Source organism: Camellia sinensis, chromosome 4 (assembly GCF_055761805.1).
Source record: "Camellia sinensis isolate YWXY chromosome 4, ASM5576180v1, whole genome shotgun sequence".
Taxonomy (NCBI): Eukaryota; Viridiplantae; Streptophyta; class Magnoliopsida; order Ericales; family Theaceae; genus Camellia; species Camellia sinensis.
In genome coordinates this window covers 77,448,824-77,469,342 of record NC_138964.1, presented here as the reverse complement: position 1 = coordinate 77,469,342, position 20,519 = coordinate 77,448,824, and the positions used below count along the sequence as shown (strand labels likewise).

General features: G+C 33.9%; 1 protein-coding gene across 1 annotated transcript; it reads right to left on the bottom strand.

The window, feature by feature from the left end:
• Positions 1 to 3,019: 3,019 nt before the first annotated feature.
• Positions 3,020 to 12,997, bottom strand: LOC114270642 (RING/FYVE/PHD zinc finger superfamily protein). The gene is made up of 9 exons (XM_028212186.2): positions 12,542 to 12,997; positions 11,000 to 11,916; positions 10,479 to 10,855; positions 6,350 to 7,525; positions 6,096 to 6,254; positions 5,623 to 5,965; positions 5,437 to 5,507; positions 5,197 to 5,319; positions 3,020 to 3,714 (listed from the first exon to the last, which is right to left on the bottom strand). Exons 2-9 carry the CDS (start codon positions 11,892 to 11,894, stop codon positions 3,340 to 3,342), a joined length of 3,519 nt encoding a protein of 1,172 aa, XP_028067987.2. The 5' UTR covers positions 11,895 to 11,916; positions 12,542 to 12,997; the 3' UTR covers positions 3,020 to 3,339.
• Positions 12,998 to 20,519: the final 7,522 nt, after the last annotated feature.

The following is a 20,519-nucleotide window of genomic DNA, read 5'->3' as shown; positions in this document are numbered from 1 at the left end:
TCTTTTATAATGCTTTATAATGATTTAATTTGTAATTTATTTTTTATTATTTCTTTTAGTCAACCAAAATGAAAATGAAAATGAAAATTTTGATAGAATAACCACTTTTAACACCATTTTAATGAACCAAACCGTACCTACGACCCGTGGCGGAGGGAAGTGAGGATCAGGAGGTCACGTGCCTCCCCTGGATTTTGGCTTTTTTTTTTTTTTTTTGCAAATATAAAAAAAATATTTTAAATAAAAAAATTACAAAAATATTATTAGAGTGAAATATCAATGACATTTTAAAAATTATGAGAACAATAATGATTATTTTAATTGAAAATGAAGAGACTATTATAAGCCATATTATCTATGAAAATTTTATGAAAAATTTTGAATGCAACGGTGATGTCATTATTATTGACATACAAGTATAAGTAATCTCACTATAAAGATATGAAATTTATTAGATTGTTAGTTATATTTGACATGTGATGTTCATTCTCTATGTGTTTATTTACTATTAGTTGGTAATATCACATATTAATAATGACGTGGTATTATCATTATATTGAATTTTTAATCAAATTTTGCATAAAAATATAATTTATCATTATATAATTTATTTTAAGATTTATATCTATATTTTTTTATATTGTCCATGATACACTAGTTATAAATAACATTATTTTTTTGATGTTTTTCGAAATCAATAGTAAAAACTTGCGTGAAATATTTTTGTAAAAATTTTCGATATTGTAATTAATAAAGGCCTCCTCTTATTTAATTTTCTGGTTCCGTCACTACCTACCACAGGCATTTGGTTCAAAATGAAGAATATATATTTTTATTCCCTCTCTTTCCTTGCCAATTCAATTGCTTAAAAATTCTTTTATCAAATAATAATGAAGCACCTATGTTTTTATATGGGAGTTAAAAAATATGGGATACCTTTCAGATCGTTTAGGTCACTAATTTGAATTATTATGAAATTGAATTTGTAATAATGCTTGTATAGTATTAAAGTATATCTGTTAGGATAAATACAATAACATTTTTCAATATATATATTTTTTTATTTCTTATAAAAGAAGAAAATAGTTAGATTAGACTAGTAATCTACTTTTTCAAAATTTATGAAATCAGTATATCGTTAATGTGTCATACATGTTCCCAAAAAATAAAAAAAAATAAAAATTATGTCGTACATGTGGCCTATATTCATATCTTTACAAATATCTATATTCATACTTTGTATAAAGTAATTTGAATTAAAAAAAGAAAAAAGAAAAAGAAGATAATACTAAAATTAGATTTCAATAATTAAATAGTTAAATAAGCAAGTAAGTTGCATACACTATGTTAAATATTTTTACACATAAAACACACACACACTAGGATAATATAAAGAATTTAGACAATATTAAGCTGAAATTTCTATATGATGCATTGTAAAATAGATAAATTAACTTACCACTAACTCTATTACTAATACTTAATTTCTAAAATTAATTACTCACCATTCTTTTTTATTTATTTTTTTTAAGATTGGAATTACTCACCATGCTTTGAACTTTATGTATAATACAATACTTAAAATTATTCTTATTTTTTCTAACATATATTGACTATCACATATCTTCTTCTTCTTCTTCTTCTTCTTCTTCTTCTTCTTCTTTTTAATTTTTGTTTACGGTATCATTGTATATCGTACCATTCTGTATCTTTATCCATACTTCATAATTGAACCTCAACACAACGGCTTTGTTTGGTTTCAATTTCTGAATCAATATTCAGAATTTTTTTCTGAAAAAATAGTTATGACAAAAAACAAACACCAAAAAGGGATTTTTGAATTTCTAAAATTTAATTTTGCCCTGAAAACATGTACAGCTATAAAAATGATAAGTGTTTTTTTATTTATTTATTTTTTCCACTAAATTAGTGTTTAGATTTTTTATTTAAAAAAAGAAAAAGAAAAAAAAAACAGATAGTGAAACAAATTGTTTGATTATGTAGAATGGATAGACACCATATGATATGGATACAACGAAACAGAGGAATTGTAATTTTGTTTTATTTTGCATTATAAATTATAGTCCAAGAAATTGAAAAGAAAGAAAAACAAAAGTCGACGGATGGAACCTGGATGAACTTTTTTGTGATCCAACCACCAAAATTAAATGGCATCTGATTTTGTTCATATGCATGCAGGACAACAGATCTGATCTGTAAACCAACCAATTAAGTAAATCAAGACCTCATAAAAAATTAAAATTAAATGAAGACCATGTTCTAATCAAATTAATTATGATGGTCCAACAAGTACAATGACTACCTTAGACGGCATGGTTCTCTATCCAGCTTCTTCTATCTAAAACTACAGTTAAGTTAGTTTCTAGAAACTTTTACTTTAAATTACACAAATAAATAAATAAATAAATAATTTATTTCTATTTAATTTCCCTTTTAACTGACTTAGCTTTAATATTTAAAAAAACAAAAATAAAATTCACTTATAAAACAGTTAGAACTACCTTTTTTTTTTTGGTTTTCATATAATTTTATCTTCTTTAATATTTTTTTTAAATTAATTTAATGCATAACATAAGCTATAAGTGTAGGATGATAAACAATAAGGCTATGTTTGTTTAGGTGGATATGAACTTAAGATTGGACTAATAGTCCAATAAAATTATTAATCCGATATTTGGTTAAATAATTAAAGTACGGACTAATTATTTTAAATTTGACTATTAGTTAAGATAGGATACATAATCTAACGGATTTGTAGTCATAAGACTATTAGTCATGGAAATGCTCGCCCAAACAAACATGGCCTAAAGGGTTAACCAAAGAGGGAAACCTCACACTTTTGCATTTTTGCATAAAAATAAAGAGAACATGCAGCCATGTGCTGTTGTTAATGACCAAGAAAAACACAGCTGACTGCTGCAAGGACTAACAATACACAAGTGAATTGCAACATGCATGTATGTATGTATCCAACACAATAATAATCTTCACATATCAGTTTTTCAGAAATTCAGATCACTAGAATGCCTGCCTACACATCATATTACAAAAAATGCTTCATGAATATGTTTCCAAAGACATATTCTTCTATATGTACAATAGTATTTTACATTTTCCACATTGAAGGTAGCACCACCATCGCACTGTTAATCTATCGGATAAGGAGATCAAAGAAGACAACTAAACAACCTCATACAGATCTACAAGGATGCATTGCAAGGACTAATATTACATGGATAAAGCCTCTTCCAAGACTTTGATAAAAAAAACAATCATGAATCCAAAAAAAAAAAAAAAAAAAAAAAAAAAAACCTACTACTATGACATAGTTGTCATTTCAGCTGAACTGGTAGAAGCTTCACTCGCAACTGGACATGCACCGCCTCCTTGTATCTCTTCTTCATCACTAAACAAACTTTCCTCACTAGAAGTAGAAAATGAGACATCATCATCAACATCACTAAGCAAATTTGCTTTGCGCCGCCTCCTAACATCTTTAATGCCCCTCCCTTGCAAAGCCAGTCGCCTTCGTTTTCGTGCTTTCCTCTTGCCCTTTGGGAACTCTTCTCGATGCGACTCAAAACTTTTACTGTCTACCTCCTTCGATGTCATGTCCTTGCCATACACGTTATCCTCTGATTCAAAACTCGGCGCCTCAGGATCTAGCTTACGCCTCTTTTTACTTGCATTGGTCTGGTACAAAATCATTCAAGTTTAGTTGGAAGCCGTAAGGCACACAATCAGATCCAACGAAAATTTTGAAAACGCATTTCTATCATTTCCCAAACCAGCAACAGTGGTAGAACAAGTTCCCAATTAAATTCCACTTACAGAACTTTTTTATAGCTTCTGTTTCCTGGTTGTTTCACATTATGTAGGTTGTAATGCTTTTACATTTTCCTGTAACTTCTATTTATTTTTCACAGATGATGACTCAAGGAAACATGTTTATAATTTGTCAATTGATTCACATAAAATAGTGGATATAAGGCCTGTTTGATTGAGCGGATTATAATATAAGATTAGGATTATTAATCTATGGAACTCACATTCTAGTATTTGGTTACAATTTTTGTCATCTAGATTAGATTCCAATGGACATTCTATCCAACAAAATTGGCGGATTTTTTAATCCTACAACTAATAATTCAAAACAAACATATAATTGGAATTATATATTCCATATCTATTGCAAAACAAACGTGGACAAGAGGGAATTATTTATCTCAATAATCCAGCTGGATAACCAATTCTACACTAATCTCATAGATTGTTAATCCCCTCCCTATTAGTCCTGCTAATCAATCAGAAAGGAATTACGTCACCATGAACAAACTAAAGACAGCATTATGTGCGCAGGAGTAGATTTCTAATGAATGCAACACAAATTCAATGATTGTTTAAAGAATAATGTGATATCATTGAACAAAATTCGAAATAGACCACATGCCTATAGTCTAGTCATAGCAAAAAATGTAGGTTTCAACACCCTATTTCTGTAGCATGCCTCAACTATGCACTCGAGGCCGGCCCTGGGCTAAGGCTAGTAAGGCCTATGCCTAGGGCTCCAAAAATTAGGCCCAAAAAAAGGCTTCCAAATTCATTAGTGTTGTACTATATTAAAAACTCAAAATGACCCAATTCTGTTCATTAATTTAGGCTAGTTTAAAGGGCCTCAAAAATTTTGTTTGACCAAATTGACAAAAGGCCCAAATAAAAAATATTTATAAATGTTAGTTGCTAGCCCAATTGAAAAAATAAAATATAAAATATATGTATATGTATTAGTTGTTAACACAATTCTATTTGGCCTATTTTTTTTTCCAACTCTCTTTATGGCCCAATTATGTGTTTTTAGTGAATATTTTTAGTACTTTACGCAAAACAATTTTATTTTATTTTGTAAATACACCTAATCTAGATATACCTAAAAAGTATAATATTTGTGAATTTTTTTATAAAAAAATTACCAAATACAAAAAATATAAAAAAATATGAATTGCAAACTCAGAAAATTATTTTTGAAACCAAACAGGTTTTTTATTTTTTTTTATTTTTATGAATATCTAAAAGCCACCCAGAAAACTATTTAGCCTTGGGCCCCGGGAAATTCAGGGCCGGCCCTGTATAATGCACTCAATAACAAAATCATTCCTGTTGATTCTGGAAGCATACCTTCGGACCGCGATCTACCAACTGAGCCCATTCATATCGGTTCCTCAGGCAATCAAGAACAGCCTGTGAGTGACTTGAATATGCATAGCGCTCTCCATTATGCTTCCTCAAGTTAGGCCAGTGCTGCAAAACAGAAGCACAAAAAGATGAGATGAATGATAGTATCCTGTCTCTCACTTGCTAATTAAAAGAGTGCGAACAGAAAGTAGCAAGCATTCTGTCAAATGGAAGCAACCATACCGGCAGCACTGCATTACAGAGTTCTTCATACGTCATGCGTTTTCCTTTGCTCATAATCTCAGCAATCAACCCTATGGCAATTGCAGATACACCAGTAAGAAAAATCTCAAATAGTAGAAAAAACTCATTTGGGACAAATTTCAAGAATAACTTGCATTTCTTTTAACTTCTTGGGAAGGCAACAACCTGGTAAAGTGCGATGTGTAGGGCCCCCAATGGTGCCAGTATCATCCTCAGAGGCATTTTGAGGTGAGTTACGCATGGATGACAAATTTTGTTCATTAGCCTCAGTGGAGGAAGATGGACCACTGCTCAGAGTCGCAGTGGAGCCAGGAGCACTCTTCTTGACAGCATGTAATCCTTTCCCAGATCCACTGTCTGATTCCTTCTTAGTGTCTGCTGGGCATGTGGAATCATGTCTCCTCTGATCAGGTGAAGGCGGCAATCTGTCCATCTTAGCTTCATCATCAATCTCACGAGAACTGCGAGACCCATCTTTAGCCATATCCTTGCTTTTTCTTCTAGCAACCTATAAAATGTATTATAGGACTAATCACACAAACCTGATAGAATAAACTATCTATGTTGCAGAACGCAGTAACTACAGGAAATAGTGACAGTTCAAGTATTCTGTCCATGAATAAATCAGGGAAGCTTACCAAACTCTGATCTCTTCCTCCAGAACTAGATGTCCGCTTGATCAGCATGCTTGTAGCAGTTGGGGAAGCCAACTGAGGTAAGCTACCAGTGTGGCGCATGCGTGGTACTCGAGGAACTCTAGGAGAACTGTTGAGTTCTTGATGCAAGAGTAAAGCAAGCTGCAAAAAAGGGGGTGAGGAGGGAGGATTGTTGAGAAAGGTGAGCTTGCGAACAACAATAGTGTAATAAAATGAATTGACAGTCCTTCTCCCACCTCTTCATCACTAAGTGTTGCCGGAGAGTTTGAAGATGCAGGAGGTTGCATTTGCACTGTGTGGTTCACCTTAGTTGATGGCTGAGTATTTGACTGGGTAACCTTTTCACTTCTCTGCTGTAGGCCTGAAGCTGAAATCTTATTTTGAACATGTGATGCACTTTGAGTTTGCAATGAACTGACAGGATCACCAGAGCCTGAAGTATGTCCAATATTCTGTGCTGAAGATGTTTTAAAAGATGAATACAGCACCCGATCCTTGGAATCTGACACAGTTTTCTTGGAATCAGAAGCATGTGAAATCCTGCTTGAATGTGACGCTTTCAACACAGAACTGACAGAGGGTTTTGAACGTTCTTTCAATATTTTCCTAGGCACTTCATGCCTGTCTTCACCCCTGACCACATCAGTTGATCCACTCTTACCAATACTGCAGTCAGGTATTCCCCGTTTTGTAACATGATTATGATTCTGGGCATTTGTAGGCTTACGATTATCAGAAACAGGTGGTTTTGAGATCACAACGGTCGATGAAGTTGATGATTTCCCAACAGATGCTGCCATTTTACGCTGGCTGAGTGGTGCTGGGGGGCTTACAATTGCACTGCTTAATTTTGATGGCTCCTCGGAAGCTCTTGAGTCATGTTCAAGTTCTGAAGAACTTTTCCCCACTGCAATGGAACCTTCCAACTCCTCCAATTGTTGCTTGGGTTGACAGGGATCACAAGAAAATTGACCAGCTGTATCTGTTTGACAATTCCTCACTGCTGCTACGCTTCTGTCAACATCTTGCACCTTTAGGTCACTGGACTGCAAACTGGTTACAGCTGTATCATTTATTTCAACATTAGCAGACAAGTGATCAGCAGAAGTCCCTGAGTGTTGAACCAACGGTTTCAAGTCCTCCAACTTTACATCACTAAGAGTGGAAGATTCAACATTGAATGCCTCTTGCAAATGATCAAAATGTGCTTCTGTATTTACTTTAGCACCAGGCTCTAAAGAGCTCTGGCGCATATCACCACTTGGATCTTGACAACTCTGATCATCTTTTACTTCCACAACAGCAGTACTGATATGTTCCACGAAGGGCTCTAATTTTTGAAGGCCCATGCCAGCATTTACAAAAGAACCTCCTCCGCTATCATTCGCATTATCATGACCTACGGCAACCTCCTAATGTAGCAACAAGAAAATGTCATTCTAGCGGCAAAACAGTCTAGAAAACATAGCCGATCTACTTCATCAAGTAAAAGTGGGCAACAATGTGAACTAGATGCTTAATATTTCTCAAACACTGTTGCAAATGTAGATGCTCTTCAAAAACAGTTCCCAACAAGCACATAGTAAATACTACCACAAGTCAATGACCAAATAACAATCATGCAACACACTGAGGATGGCAACCCCAACATAAATACCTCATCCAGATAGCAAAATAAAAAAGTCAGCAGGAGCAACAAGAGGGGAACAAAAGCATTGCAATTACAGCCACTGTTAATTTTTATGAGTACATTTTAGTAATTTTGCTTAAACCAATCAGTGCCCAAGTCAGCATATATTTGGTTTTCACCCAAGTCATGTTGACTCGGGTGGGTGTCTAAGCATTGGACCTCATTGAACCCCAAAACTACGGATACAATGTGGAAGGCGACCTTCACACTTAAATAGGTTGTGACTTATAACATAGGACAGTGTTGTTAATAAGGGATATACTTGAAATTAAATGAGACTGAGAGGGAAATGGGAATTTTTCCACTACCCACGAGAAGCAAAGGGCCAATGCTTGGTGCAAAGGTAAAATGCTCAGACTACTGCGTATGAGAACCTAGGTTCAAGAGTATCCATGTTGTGCATATTATGCCAAAGATTAATTTTGTACTCTGTTTACCCCTCCCAACACCCTCACTTGACGAGGACCAAAACTGAGAAATGGCCTTTTTGAATCCATGTAAGAAGTAAGAAAGCATTCATTTCCAGCAAATATGAGCTGTTGCTGCTTCTTGCATCATCAAACATAGCAGGATTTGAGTGCAACAGTTGGGAATGGGGGTCCAACACATATCACATTCAGTTAATCTAGCCATATAACACAAGCACCATGAGTGGAATAGAAGAGTCCATGTAAACACTGGCTATGATTTTCTTTTCCTTTTCTTGATAAGTACTGGTTATGAATTCTATAACTGCCTATTTTTTTATTTTTTTTTGGATCAACAAGCCTATTATTCACTGAAACTAAATAAGGCTTTTTATGTAGGAATTGAGCCTTATCAACTATCATGCTGGATTTGATCATGATGCAGCAAAGGCTTAATTTTTTTGAATGGCTCAACTTTTTGAATAATTGTATCAAGTGAAAGTTGATATCACTTTAGTGTACCTTTGCGGTACTAATTTTAACGTGATATCATATTGGTATGTGAACGTGTCTATATTTAATCCAGCGATTTTTAGTTAGCCTATTTAAAGTTGTCAAATTGGGATCCACATCACAATATATATATATATATATTTCTTTATTGTTAAATAATAAATCTAACAATATCGTAAGGCGTATGATGTAGATCACGGAGAGAAAAAGAAATGGACCAAATCACCAATTTTGCTTTGGAGCTTGTTTTCAACCATAGTAGTCAAATCGAGAAGCATACATCAATCAGAATCCTAATTTGTGAATCGTCAATCAAATCAAATCAAGAATCTTTAAGATTCAAACTATAAAAAAATGTTTAACAATCATATATGTTAAAAAAAATAAAAGTAAATTTTTTTTTTGACACATTATACAATAGTTACACCATTTAATTGGCTACGCATTGTCTCCATAGTATATATGAGGGTCTACTCTCACCAATCATAAACAAAACTATTCAAAGATCATAACATTATCTCTTGAGTGACATGGAAACGATATACCTAGGGAACCCTATATAGATATGGAGTATAATAAAAGAAAGAATAAAGGAAAATCTTTATTTTAAAACCTGAAACACTTTAAAAGGGGTGCATGCTTATTGTTAAAAAAAAGTCACAAAAGAGCAATTGTGGAACCACTGGGCCTGATTGACCTAACCCAAGAATATTGAACTCTATTTATTTAACTAAAATAGCAATAGATAATTCATGGTTGCAAGTAACTTTAACATTAAACATCCTTAGAAAATGTATTATGATATTTTTCTAAGGCAAAAATATATATATATATATATATTGATGAGAAAAAGCTAAGAACATGTTGAGTTTGATTTGATCTGATTGTATCTTATTGACAACCCTCTGATCACGAAAATAACAACAAATGAAGCATAGGTGTTAGTTATTTTCTTATTGAACACTATTAGAAGTTGTATTAAGTCATTCTCAAAACAATAAATAAATAAAAGAAGAAGAGGCTGCAAAACGTGGTTAGAATTTCTCAGACCCCAATAATAGTATCATGAATTGTATGAATCCTAAAAAATGACTTGAATCGTGAATTAATTGTGAATCATGCTATTTAGCATAGATTATATCCCAAAATAGATTCATTCATAGATTCGCATCAATCTATACATGAGTTTCATATATCCTTTTGGTCTGTTTTCTATTTCTCAATAATAATTAACTACAAATTCTAGAGTTTAATATCAATGATACTAGTATACTGATCTCATGCACAATTATTATTAAAACAAACAAACCAAGAAACCAAACACTTACTATGGCAATATAGCTCTACTCTAGGGCTATGATTTTTCTCATACTGTATAGTGTTACATCGAAATTATTTTTATAGAATGTTTACTATAGCAACATGGTTAGATTTATTAGTTGCCAATGGCAACAGGCTGACCATGTCATCTATGAGTTTGAAGCATGGTTACATTTAGTATAACAAGGCATTCACAATGTAATCACATTTAGTATAACAAGGTGTATATAATGTAATTACATGTGTAGCCCACCCCTTATTTACGAATGAAGGAAAATACTAATATCAGGGCAAGGCCATCGTTGCCAAGGGGAAGCGAATGAAACAATTTTACGGCAGCTCATTTTGTACTAGTTTGGATGAAATACTTAACAAACCACTCAAGTAAAACCACAAAAACATAAAATTTGCATGCAGCATCGTAGTAACACATACCTCTTCTTTTATGGGAACACTTCCAAGATCATTGCATTCAAACAATGGCGCCATGCCATTTTCAGTTTTAGAACTCTCACTGCTTGCAGAAACTTGATGGCCAGCTTTCTCTTCCATTAGTCTTGCTCCGACTGAAATATTATGTCTAGACACATCTGAAACTAAGGCTACTGAAGGGTGCTCACTAGAAGCAAGGTTGTCCTTGGGCTTGTCAACATTGTGCTCCACAACAGGACAACTACCTGATAAAATATCTTTGGGCAATGTGTCCTTCAAATCCACATTATTGATATAATGAGTATCCGTCTTGACACTCTTAGAACCTCTATCTTCATAAAATTCCAATTGCTTTGCATCACTTGAGAGTGGTGTAGAAGCTAGTAATATAAATAAAACAAAATTTGGGATCAATATGTGCATGAAATGTACACCACACTCCATGATTCATGTTTTCACTAATTAATAAGGTAAAAGAAGCTAATAGTAGTCTGACAACAATTTTACAAAATTTATGAAATCACCTGTTTTTGAAACCTGTGGAGCTCTCTTCTTAGCATCCCCCTCTTTATCAACAACCTTGACCTTCTTTTTTCCACTTAAATCTTTGGATGCCCCAGAGTGCTCTTTCTTGTGCTTACCGGAATGAATCACAAAGGGTCGCAGTAAGGCCTTATCTTTCTTCACACCATCCTCTGCATGTCTCACATCTATGTTCTCACCCTCCAACTTCTTCACATCTTTTGAAGGCGCCAGCCTGTCACCTCCACCTGTGTCAACTTCTCTTTTCATGCCAGTCAAACTTGGCACATGGGTATCCACAGCATTCTCCTTTGACAACAAGAACAGAACACCAGCACCTTTGTCAACAGGATTTTCTATTTCCTCTTCAATTTTAGCATTGGCTTCCGGCTTCTCATCCCAACAAGGAAACTCCGTGTACTGAAAATTGAACTTTTTGGGCACATGACCTGTACATTTCCACAGCTCCGGAGTGAAGATGGTTGACAAACCACCAAAAAGGGCAGGTTCACCACCAGGAATGCCTTGAACATGTACTCTCTCCTCAATGGGTATGTCGGTCCAAAGCCTAAATGGACGCCGAGGAGGACCACTCAATGGGTACGGATTATCCATCCTCAATGTTTTAGTGGGTAGCTCAACCAACAACTGAGCGACCTCAGTTTCCTCGCTATCATTCCTGGTGTTCTTGCTCTTGCATTTGTCACAAGCAAATGATTTCTCACTCTTGACATAGCGTGAACACCGAGTGTGCACCCACACGCCACACTCATCACAGTTGACCATCTCCTCCCCATCGTCAAAATTCACCCCACAGACACAATCCACAGTCCATGAACCATCGACCCAGTCATCGGGAGAGTCCGATATCGGAAGTCGGTGCGAACGGCTTTTCATAGCTTCGTGTTCTGTTCCCTAACTATAAAAAAAAAAAAAAAAAAAAAAAAAACTGAGCATCCACAGTGGGCTGCCAAAGGAGCTGCCATTGCCAAATTTTGGCAAGAGTTGGCAAAAACAGGTCACCAGTGGCATGCTATGCGGCTGTTTATTATAGCTTTCGGGGGTGATTATAGATTATTTTAATTTAGGAGTACGTGCCGGTGCAACTTCTACTTAAGGCAGAAATAACTTAAATAAACTGAAAAAAAAGCTGATTATTTGGAATATGGGATAGGGTGTTTTTAACTTCTGCTTCCTGGTTATCAGCTTTTAGCTTAAAAAAAGCTCCACCAAACAGGGCCTATATTGGCTACCAAATTATAGCAATGCCAAAGCACGTACCAAATTCAGCACAAGCTTTGGCAATGCCAGATCGTCATCCCCAACTACTTTCCTTCCTTCCCTTCTTCATCCTTTCCCAGCAAAAACTTCCCCAAACAGAAAATAATATTTTTCAACAAAATTCACCATAAAACAGAAAATAACAACAACAATAATCAAGCAATATCAAACAAATTTCAAGCAATCTCAATTAATCTCAAGCAATTAGAAGCAAATTATAAGCCATTCTCCATCATCAGAAAGACGAATTCAGAAAAATATACCCGGATTTCAGACGATTTCAGCAATCTCAAGCTTTCGTCTTGTTCATCTTCTTCATCTGCTTGCTTCGTCTTAGGGTTTGTGTGTGGTTTAGGGGTTTCGGCTTCATTTGCTTCGTCTTAGGGTTTGTTTCTACTTCGTCTTCATTTTCGGAGTCGATTTCAAGGGTTTCGGGTTTCTCAGATGGATCGAAGATAGAGATCCAAAGGGTTTAGGGTTTAGAGACAGATAAAACACAGGGAAGAGAGAGGCAGGGACGATCTCTGCGCGCGAGAGGGACGATTGGGTGGGGATAGAGATGGAGAGAGAGAGAGAGAGAGAGAGAGAGGCGTAAGAGAGAGGAGAAGGATCTGAGGGGTAAAAATTGGCTACTCCATGTCACAATGATGACATGGTGTGACGAGGAATGCTAGGCATGGTGTAACTCGTCAATCAAAATTAATAGATTAGTTGGGATTAGGCTCGTGGTGTAACTCATCAATCAAAATAGGAGTTGTTTGGTAAACATTTTCGATTAAAAAATTACAAAAATAAATAAAAAAAAAGTCAAAAAATTACAAAAGAATAAAAAAAAAAATACATCATTTCAATGTCAAAAAAGTTAAAAAAGTCAAACAAGAATATCAAACGACTAAAAAAGTCTCGGGCTAAAAAAATTTAAAAAGTCAAAAATTCAACTAAAAAAGTTATTGCCAAACGAGCACTTAATAAATTAGTTGGGATGAGGGTGATATTGGCCCCTTGGTTTGAGTTAATATTTTTAATTTAATATATTAATAGACTGGATGTAAAATTTGTACTTTCAATCCAATTGAGTTGGCCTCGCTATTAGATTAATTAATTAATTATAATATATTAAAATATATATTTTTGTTAGAATTTAAATTTATTTTTATTAATTTTATTAAAACTCATATTTGTAATGATTTTTGATTGAATTTATTTAAGAAAATTTTCAATTTATATACAAAATCTTTCAATTTATAATTATGTCAGTATATTTACTTAAGAAATATAATGTGTAATTGAATTTAATTATGAAATATTTTATTTTATTTTATTTTTACATATAACCCGCTAGGTGGATTTAGAATTTATAATTATTTTTAAACTGAACTTGGGCGAAAGTAATAGAGGTCTGATGTTAGGACCAAGCTGGGTTTGGATAAACACAAAATTTCTTATTATGTAGTGTCGACCCGACCTGACAAATGACCACCCCTCATGGACATCTTTATCACCAAACTAACTCAGAACATCTTTATCAAAGTAGCTAAATATTTAGTCAAATTGTAGCTAATAACCTAATTTTCTATTTTAGCTAACCTTATTTTTCTTGTCATGCTCCAACAAACTCTCCATTTCTTTCTTCATTCAATTTAAATATTCCTTATTTATTATTTATTTATTTTTTCAGAAAAATTGTAATTTTCAAATAGACACTTAACGGCCATATTTTGTAAATAGAAACTTTTGTAACGGTCATATTTTCAGATGGATACTTTTGCAACGGCCATATTTTTGAAATAGAAACTTCTATAGCGGTCATATTTTCAAATGAATATTTTTGCAACGGTTATATTTTTTAAATAGATACTTTTCTAACGGTCATATTTTTTCAATATAAATAAGATCATTCCTCTTTAATTTTCATCCACCTCATCCAGTTTTCTTTAATATTAAGTCTTTATTTTCTCACTATGCGTTGCAATTCTGTACACAATATGATTCTCCATGAGTCTGACTCTGATGATGAGTTAGAGATAGTTACAGTAGTCAAAATGAAGGAAGAATCAAGATCATGTCGTGGTTCTATACAGCGTCGTGTGTTCATTAGGCGTAATACTTTACAAGGCCACCAAAGGCTCTTTCTTGATTATTTTGCTGAATCACCAATATATCTTCTGAATGTATTTTGAAGAAGGTTTCAGATGAACCGTTCTCTTTTTCTCTGTATTCATTCTACAATAAAAGCTCATGGTCCGTATTTTGTTCAAAACAGAAATGGTGCTCAAGTGCTTGGTTTGTCCTCTTATCAAAAGATGAATGCTACACTTAGAATGCTCGCTTATGGAGTAGCGGCTGATTTTATGGATGAATATGTAAGGATTGGAGAAAGCATTGCAATGAAATGTTTTAAAAAAATTGTTAAAGCGGTGGTTACAATTTTTTCTGATAAGTTTTTGAGACCACCAAACGAAAATGACATTGCTAGATTGCTAACAATTGGCCAAAGTCGTGAATTCCTTGGGATGTTGGGGAGCATTGATTGTATGCATTGGAAATGGAAGAATTGTACAACATGTGTGGAAAGTTGTGTATTCTGGTCATATTCATGAACCTACAATTATTTTAGAAGCAGTAGCATAATCTTTGGATATGACATGCATTTTTTGGGTTACCAAGGTCTCATAATGACATCAATGTGCTAGAACGATCTTCTATATTTACCAAGCTTGCTGAAGGGTGTACTCCTTTTGTCAATTACTCAATCAATGGCAATGATTATACAATGAGATACCATCTAGCAGATGGTATATACCCGTAGTGGTCAACATTTGTCAAAACAATTCCATCTCCGCAAGAGAAAGCATTTTGCTGCAGCTCAAGAGTCAACAAGGAAAGATATAGAACGTGCTTTTGGAGTTCTCCAAGCACGATTTGCAATTGTAAGTGGACCTACACGTTCTTGAGAACGAAAACACTTAAGAACATTATGAAGGCATGCATAATACTGCATAACATGATTGTTGAGGATAAACGAGATGTTAATGAAGCAAAAGACTACAACTATGAACAAATCGATGAAAATCTCATGTATCTGTTTCACATGAGCATACAACTGAACTTATGGAATTCATTCGACGCCATCATCGCATTAGAGATAGAGAAATTCATTCTCAACTACAATCAGACCTCGTCGAGCACTTGTGGCAACTACATAGTCAATCATAGCAATTTGTAATTCTAAATTTTGTGGTCACATGATGACAACTCATTAGTCGTCATTGTAATTTAAAATTTTCCAATCATTAAAGATACTTTAGAATTTTTACAGAAAGAGTTACATATAAAAGACACTATAAACTTCAATTGCAAATGTAAGATCTGATGCTGCTGCCCAGATGATTCATGTAAAAGTTTTAAAATGAGATTCTTAGTTTAGCAAGATTCAATAAAAATAATTATTTCAGAAAGGAAAATAAAATACATTTGCTATTCAGCCTCTCTCTCTCTCTCTCTCTCTCTCTCTTACCTTCTTATGCTCAAATTTCTATGCCAAATAAACATACTACAAACTCCAAAAAGTAGCAGTCAGGCTGTAATGCACCAAGGGAGAAAAAAATATAAAAAAAAAAACTCAAAACACCATTGAGATAATACTGAACATTCGAACATATTTTCAAGCACTATATATCTAAACCATTAAAGCTAAGTTTTTGAAGTAAAAAGTTAAAAAGATTCAGAATTGTAAGTGAAGTTCATCAGTTTTCCTACCTGGGCGATCCATATGTCTTACATTTATTTATCAAAAACAAAAAGGTCTTTTGTTACTCATCAAAGAATGCAAATGTCACGCCTATTATCTTCTTCTAATGAAAACCAAAACCACTAATACAGTAGTAGTTGTCAATAAACAAACTGACTTCAACTTGTAGTAACTCATTAGCCAACACAAATTGACCACCCAGCAGCAGCCACATCCTACATCAACTCTGTAGTAATAGTAACATCAAACTAACATTCACTTTATAGCAAGAACAAAGTACTAGACTCGCCAAACCAGACTCAACTCAATATATAGCAGCATCAAACATCAGTACCATAAAACTCAGTAAACTAATTATTGAGATTCACTCCTATAGAGGCAACAAAGCACATTTCATCCAAATGGTTGGCCTTGCCAAACATTGAAGGCAGATCATAGATCACAGGGTTGGACTCGACAAAATTGAACCTGAACCATAACAATCCACTAGTGAGTAAAGCAATCCAACAAAATATACCCTGAACCAAGGCCAGAGCAGCAGTATAGCAAATTTGATAGTAGCCCCACATACCAAGGCCAGTAGTAGAACAAATAGATAGCAGAGGAAGATGAAACAGAATTTGAAGCAAAGTAGCAGCAATCTGTTATTTACCCTGTTGCTCTCATTTTTTTGCTCTTTCAGGTCAGTTTTATTTCTCTACATAATCTATATAAAAATAATATAGACCATTACAGAAGAATTCAAACAGGCCCAGTACCAACCATGGTATTGACCTAAACATTCTATTCAGGCACTAAAATAGCATCACCATAGAAAGTCTCTCAAATGTACCACACTTCCAACTCAAATTGATTGGAGCCTCCATTTGAATTCTTCCCTCATGGAAACTTTACAACACTCATAAAAATTTCTATTGAAGGCAACAAACATACACATTCTAATTTATCAAGGCTTCCAAATGACTTCCTACACATTTGGAAGCCTTAACAGACCATAAAAGATGTCCAACTTCAACTAATAAACAAATAATCACCAAAAATAACAATGAGAAGAACAAGATACTTATAATCCAGAATATAGATGCCCCTAAGCAGTCATTTATTCATTTTCATAGCAGTGTAAATCAATACTTAACAAAAAAAAGTGCACTGAACCATGGCATTGTTCAACAAAAACATGATATGTTTGCATATAACAATATATTCCAATAAAAACTAACTATTTAGTACTCCTTTGACTTTCAAGAATTTCCATTTGGCGGTGAAGGTAATATTCTTGTTGCATTGGAGACAAACCATTTGTATCCATCATTATAATTCTCTCATCTTCTTTCAATTGTTCTGCTCGAATCTTTTCTTGTTTAGGCCAAGTTTGGCATGATTGAAAAAGGACAAAAAGTCAAAAAGTCACTATCCTATTTAAGTCACATCATCTTATTTAAGTCACATCACCTCTCTAACACATCACTTCAAACCCAACCCAAACTCAACCTATATTTTATAAAAAGTCAAAAAGTATACTTATTTAGTCTTCCCAAACTAGGCCTTAATATGAAATCGCTCTTGGATTTCCTTTTTCATAATTTGAATTCTCTCTTGCTCAAGCTCTTGGTTAATACGATTTTGCTCTTGCTCTTGAAGACACGCTTTCTCAAGGATTTCCATTTTCTTGTCGTTTGCTTTCTTTTTCTCTTCCATATTCCCATTCAATATCCCTGCATAATTTGAACCAGCTGAATCTTTACTCTTTCGTTTATTCAATCGCTCTTTAGCCTTCCTGCCTAGTGGCCTCTCCAAGTCTACATAAGCATCATGAGAGACATCATCATCTGCTAGATTTATCGCCTCTAGAGCAAAAGGAGAAGATGTTGCAGAAGTCTTTTTTTTTTTTTTTTTGGTTTTTTCTTCTCACATTCCTATAACCATTTTGTTGGTACCTCAACACATTCCAACAATGTTCAAATTGAAATGATGCTTTTTGGAATCCCTGATACATAAGTTTGGCCTTGCCAATCTAAAAAATTAAATGAATAAAGACGAATTAGCATCTTCAAACAAAAGACAATTACATCTAATTTAGATATGTACACAATATATACCTTGTCTTGCTCATTTACTCCACTTTGATGCATTGATTCAATTTGAACAAAGAACCCGCAAAACTTATTGGTTCCAACTTGAATAGTTGACCACCGATTCATTAAAGAATTCTGATTGCGTTCAGAATTAAAGTACTTGTGGAAATACTCCCAAACTCTATTCCAATATGTTTTGTGCCTTTGCTCATTTCCGTGTATTGCATCCAAACTTGTATTGAGCCATGCTGATACAAGGAGATTGTCTTTTTCTGTACTAAAGTTGCCACCACATTGTGATTTCTTTGTGGTGGATTCTATTTGGGGTGACAACAGAGACTCTTCCCAGCCACTTCACCATGTTGGCTTGAACATTTACACATTTGAATTGGAGATTTCATCATAAATTCACCTAAAAGGTTGGATCCCCCTTGTAATAGATTGGTGAAGTACGTATTCATTGGTGTCTGAGAATCCATCCTATGAAATGATTATTCCATTGCAATGGTGAATGATAATTCAATTTATATGTATTCTCATTATTTTTTAATCAACCAAACATGAAATGTCCATTCTATCCATTTCATTCTAATGAACCAAACACCACCTAAAAACTTGTCAAATTCAAAAGTTATTGTGGCCTATCATTAACTAGATATGACTTAAAATATATACCCAACATGTGTAAAATCATAATTAATTTGATTACACAAAAGAGAATAAACCCTTGCAACCTGTCTTCTTACCAGTCAAATACCATACATGACACCAATTAAGATTCTATTTATTAGTAAGAATAGTGTATATCAATTATACAAACATGATAAAAAAAGATATGAGTCAATCTAAGTTTCACTTAATAAATTAAAAGGCCACCAACTTCATCAGGCAAATTCCCTAACCCACCCACTCACCAACTTCAAAAAATTAAATGATCCCCCTCCATTAATCAAATGGTGAGAAATGATATTTTGAGATGACTTTGAAGGAATGAAAAGCAAACCCTATTTTCCTGATTATTTCAAATTTAACAATATTCTCTATGTAACAGGTTCACCGAATTAACAAACAAACCAACTGATACAATGAACAAGGCATGGTTTAGTGCGCCATACTAAAACAACTGAAATGATGACACCAAGTTTGGCAACAACAATAAACTCTTTGGTTTAGCAACTACATTTGATAGATCATAAAAGTACCATGGACAACCTAAATAGGGTGAAGCTACATGTAGTTCAACAAACTAGAGGCCCCATGCAATGTCTTGCAGCCAACAGTGCAGTGAGCTTTTTGTCAAAACTCAAAAATAACTTATGAGTTCATGAATAGTTGTAGATTTTAAACATATGTATTTTGTACTCGATGTGTATTACCAATTTTCATGCATGGATATCAATATATGGGATAGTAGTTGTCAATGTACCTAATCTTAATATTTTTTTCTTGTTTCAAAAATGTATTATCTAGTTTTACAAGTTCCATGTAAAAGAAGAAGAAGAAGAAGAAGCCACAATCTAGCTTATCAAGGTTACTCCTTTGACAATAACATTGTAAAACTCATTATCCCATTTGAGACCAAACTGTAAACAATTCAGGTATGCAGATACCTTTGAAGAATAAATGTAAGAAATTTGATAGAGTACTCTGTTTCTACTTAATGACCTTATTGAAATATAAAAATTTATAGGAAAAGTCATTGAGTCTAATATCAAAAACTGTTCACCAACATAGAGATGCTCTCCACCTTTGGTCATTGTTATTTTAAAAAACAATGCTTTACAATAAATTATCCAAAAGCATTTTATAGTGCTGTGTAAAATCTACCCAAAGTAATATGTATAAAGTTTGAATTCCAATCCTACACAGCAGCAGATTCATTGTGGCAATTCAATGAATATCATGCAAGCAATTAAGAAAATTCATAACTCCTCCACATTCAAAGCAATATTACAGAAAGGTTGAAATTCAGTCCTGCATATCAGTCTTGCATAGCAACATATTCATTGTGGCAATTTAACAAGCACCATGCAAGCAATTAAGAAAAATTCATAACTCTTGAAACTCTACATTCAATATTCAGTAAATGTATCATCACTCAACGTTCAAAATCCAATTCAAACTCTTGATCCAACAATTAAATCATTGAAACATTGATTCAATATTAAGTTAAGAGATTAAAAAAAAATAATAATAAATAAAAATGAGGAGGGCGAGAGAGAGATTGTACCATTGCTCAATAGTTTCCGATTTCAGTCCAATAGCCGAGTCTTTATCGGTGGTTATTTGTAGCAGGGGATTTGGGTTTGATAGAAATTGCCGATTGCCTTGCCGAGTTTGATGGAGCAACGATTTTATGCCTTTTCTAATTTTTGGGTATAAAATAACTAACATAAATAAATAACGAGTTTGATA

Excerpts from the sequence above, each read along its gene's own strand:
- LOC114270642 (XM_028212186.2), bottom strand. The coding sequence starts at position 11,894 with ATGAAAAGCCGTTCGCACCGACTTCCGATATCGGACTCTCCCGATGAC. Across the intron at positions 10,856-10,999 it reads TCCACAGGTTTCAAAAACAG|CTTCTACACCACTCTCAAGT; the intron begins GTGATTTCATAA and ends TTATATTACTAG. Across the intron at positions 3,715-5,196 it reads TGGTAGATCGCGGTCCGAAG|ACCAATGCAAGTAAAAAGAG; the intron begins GTATGCTTCCAG and ends ATTTTGTACCAG.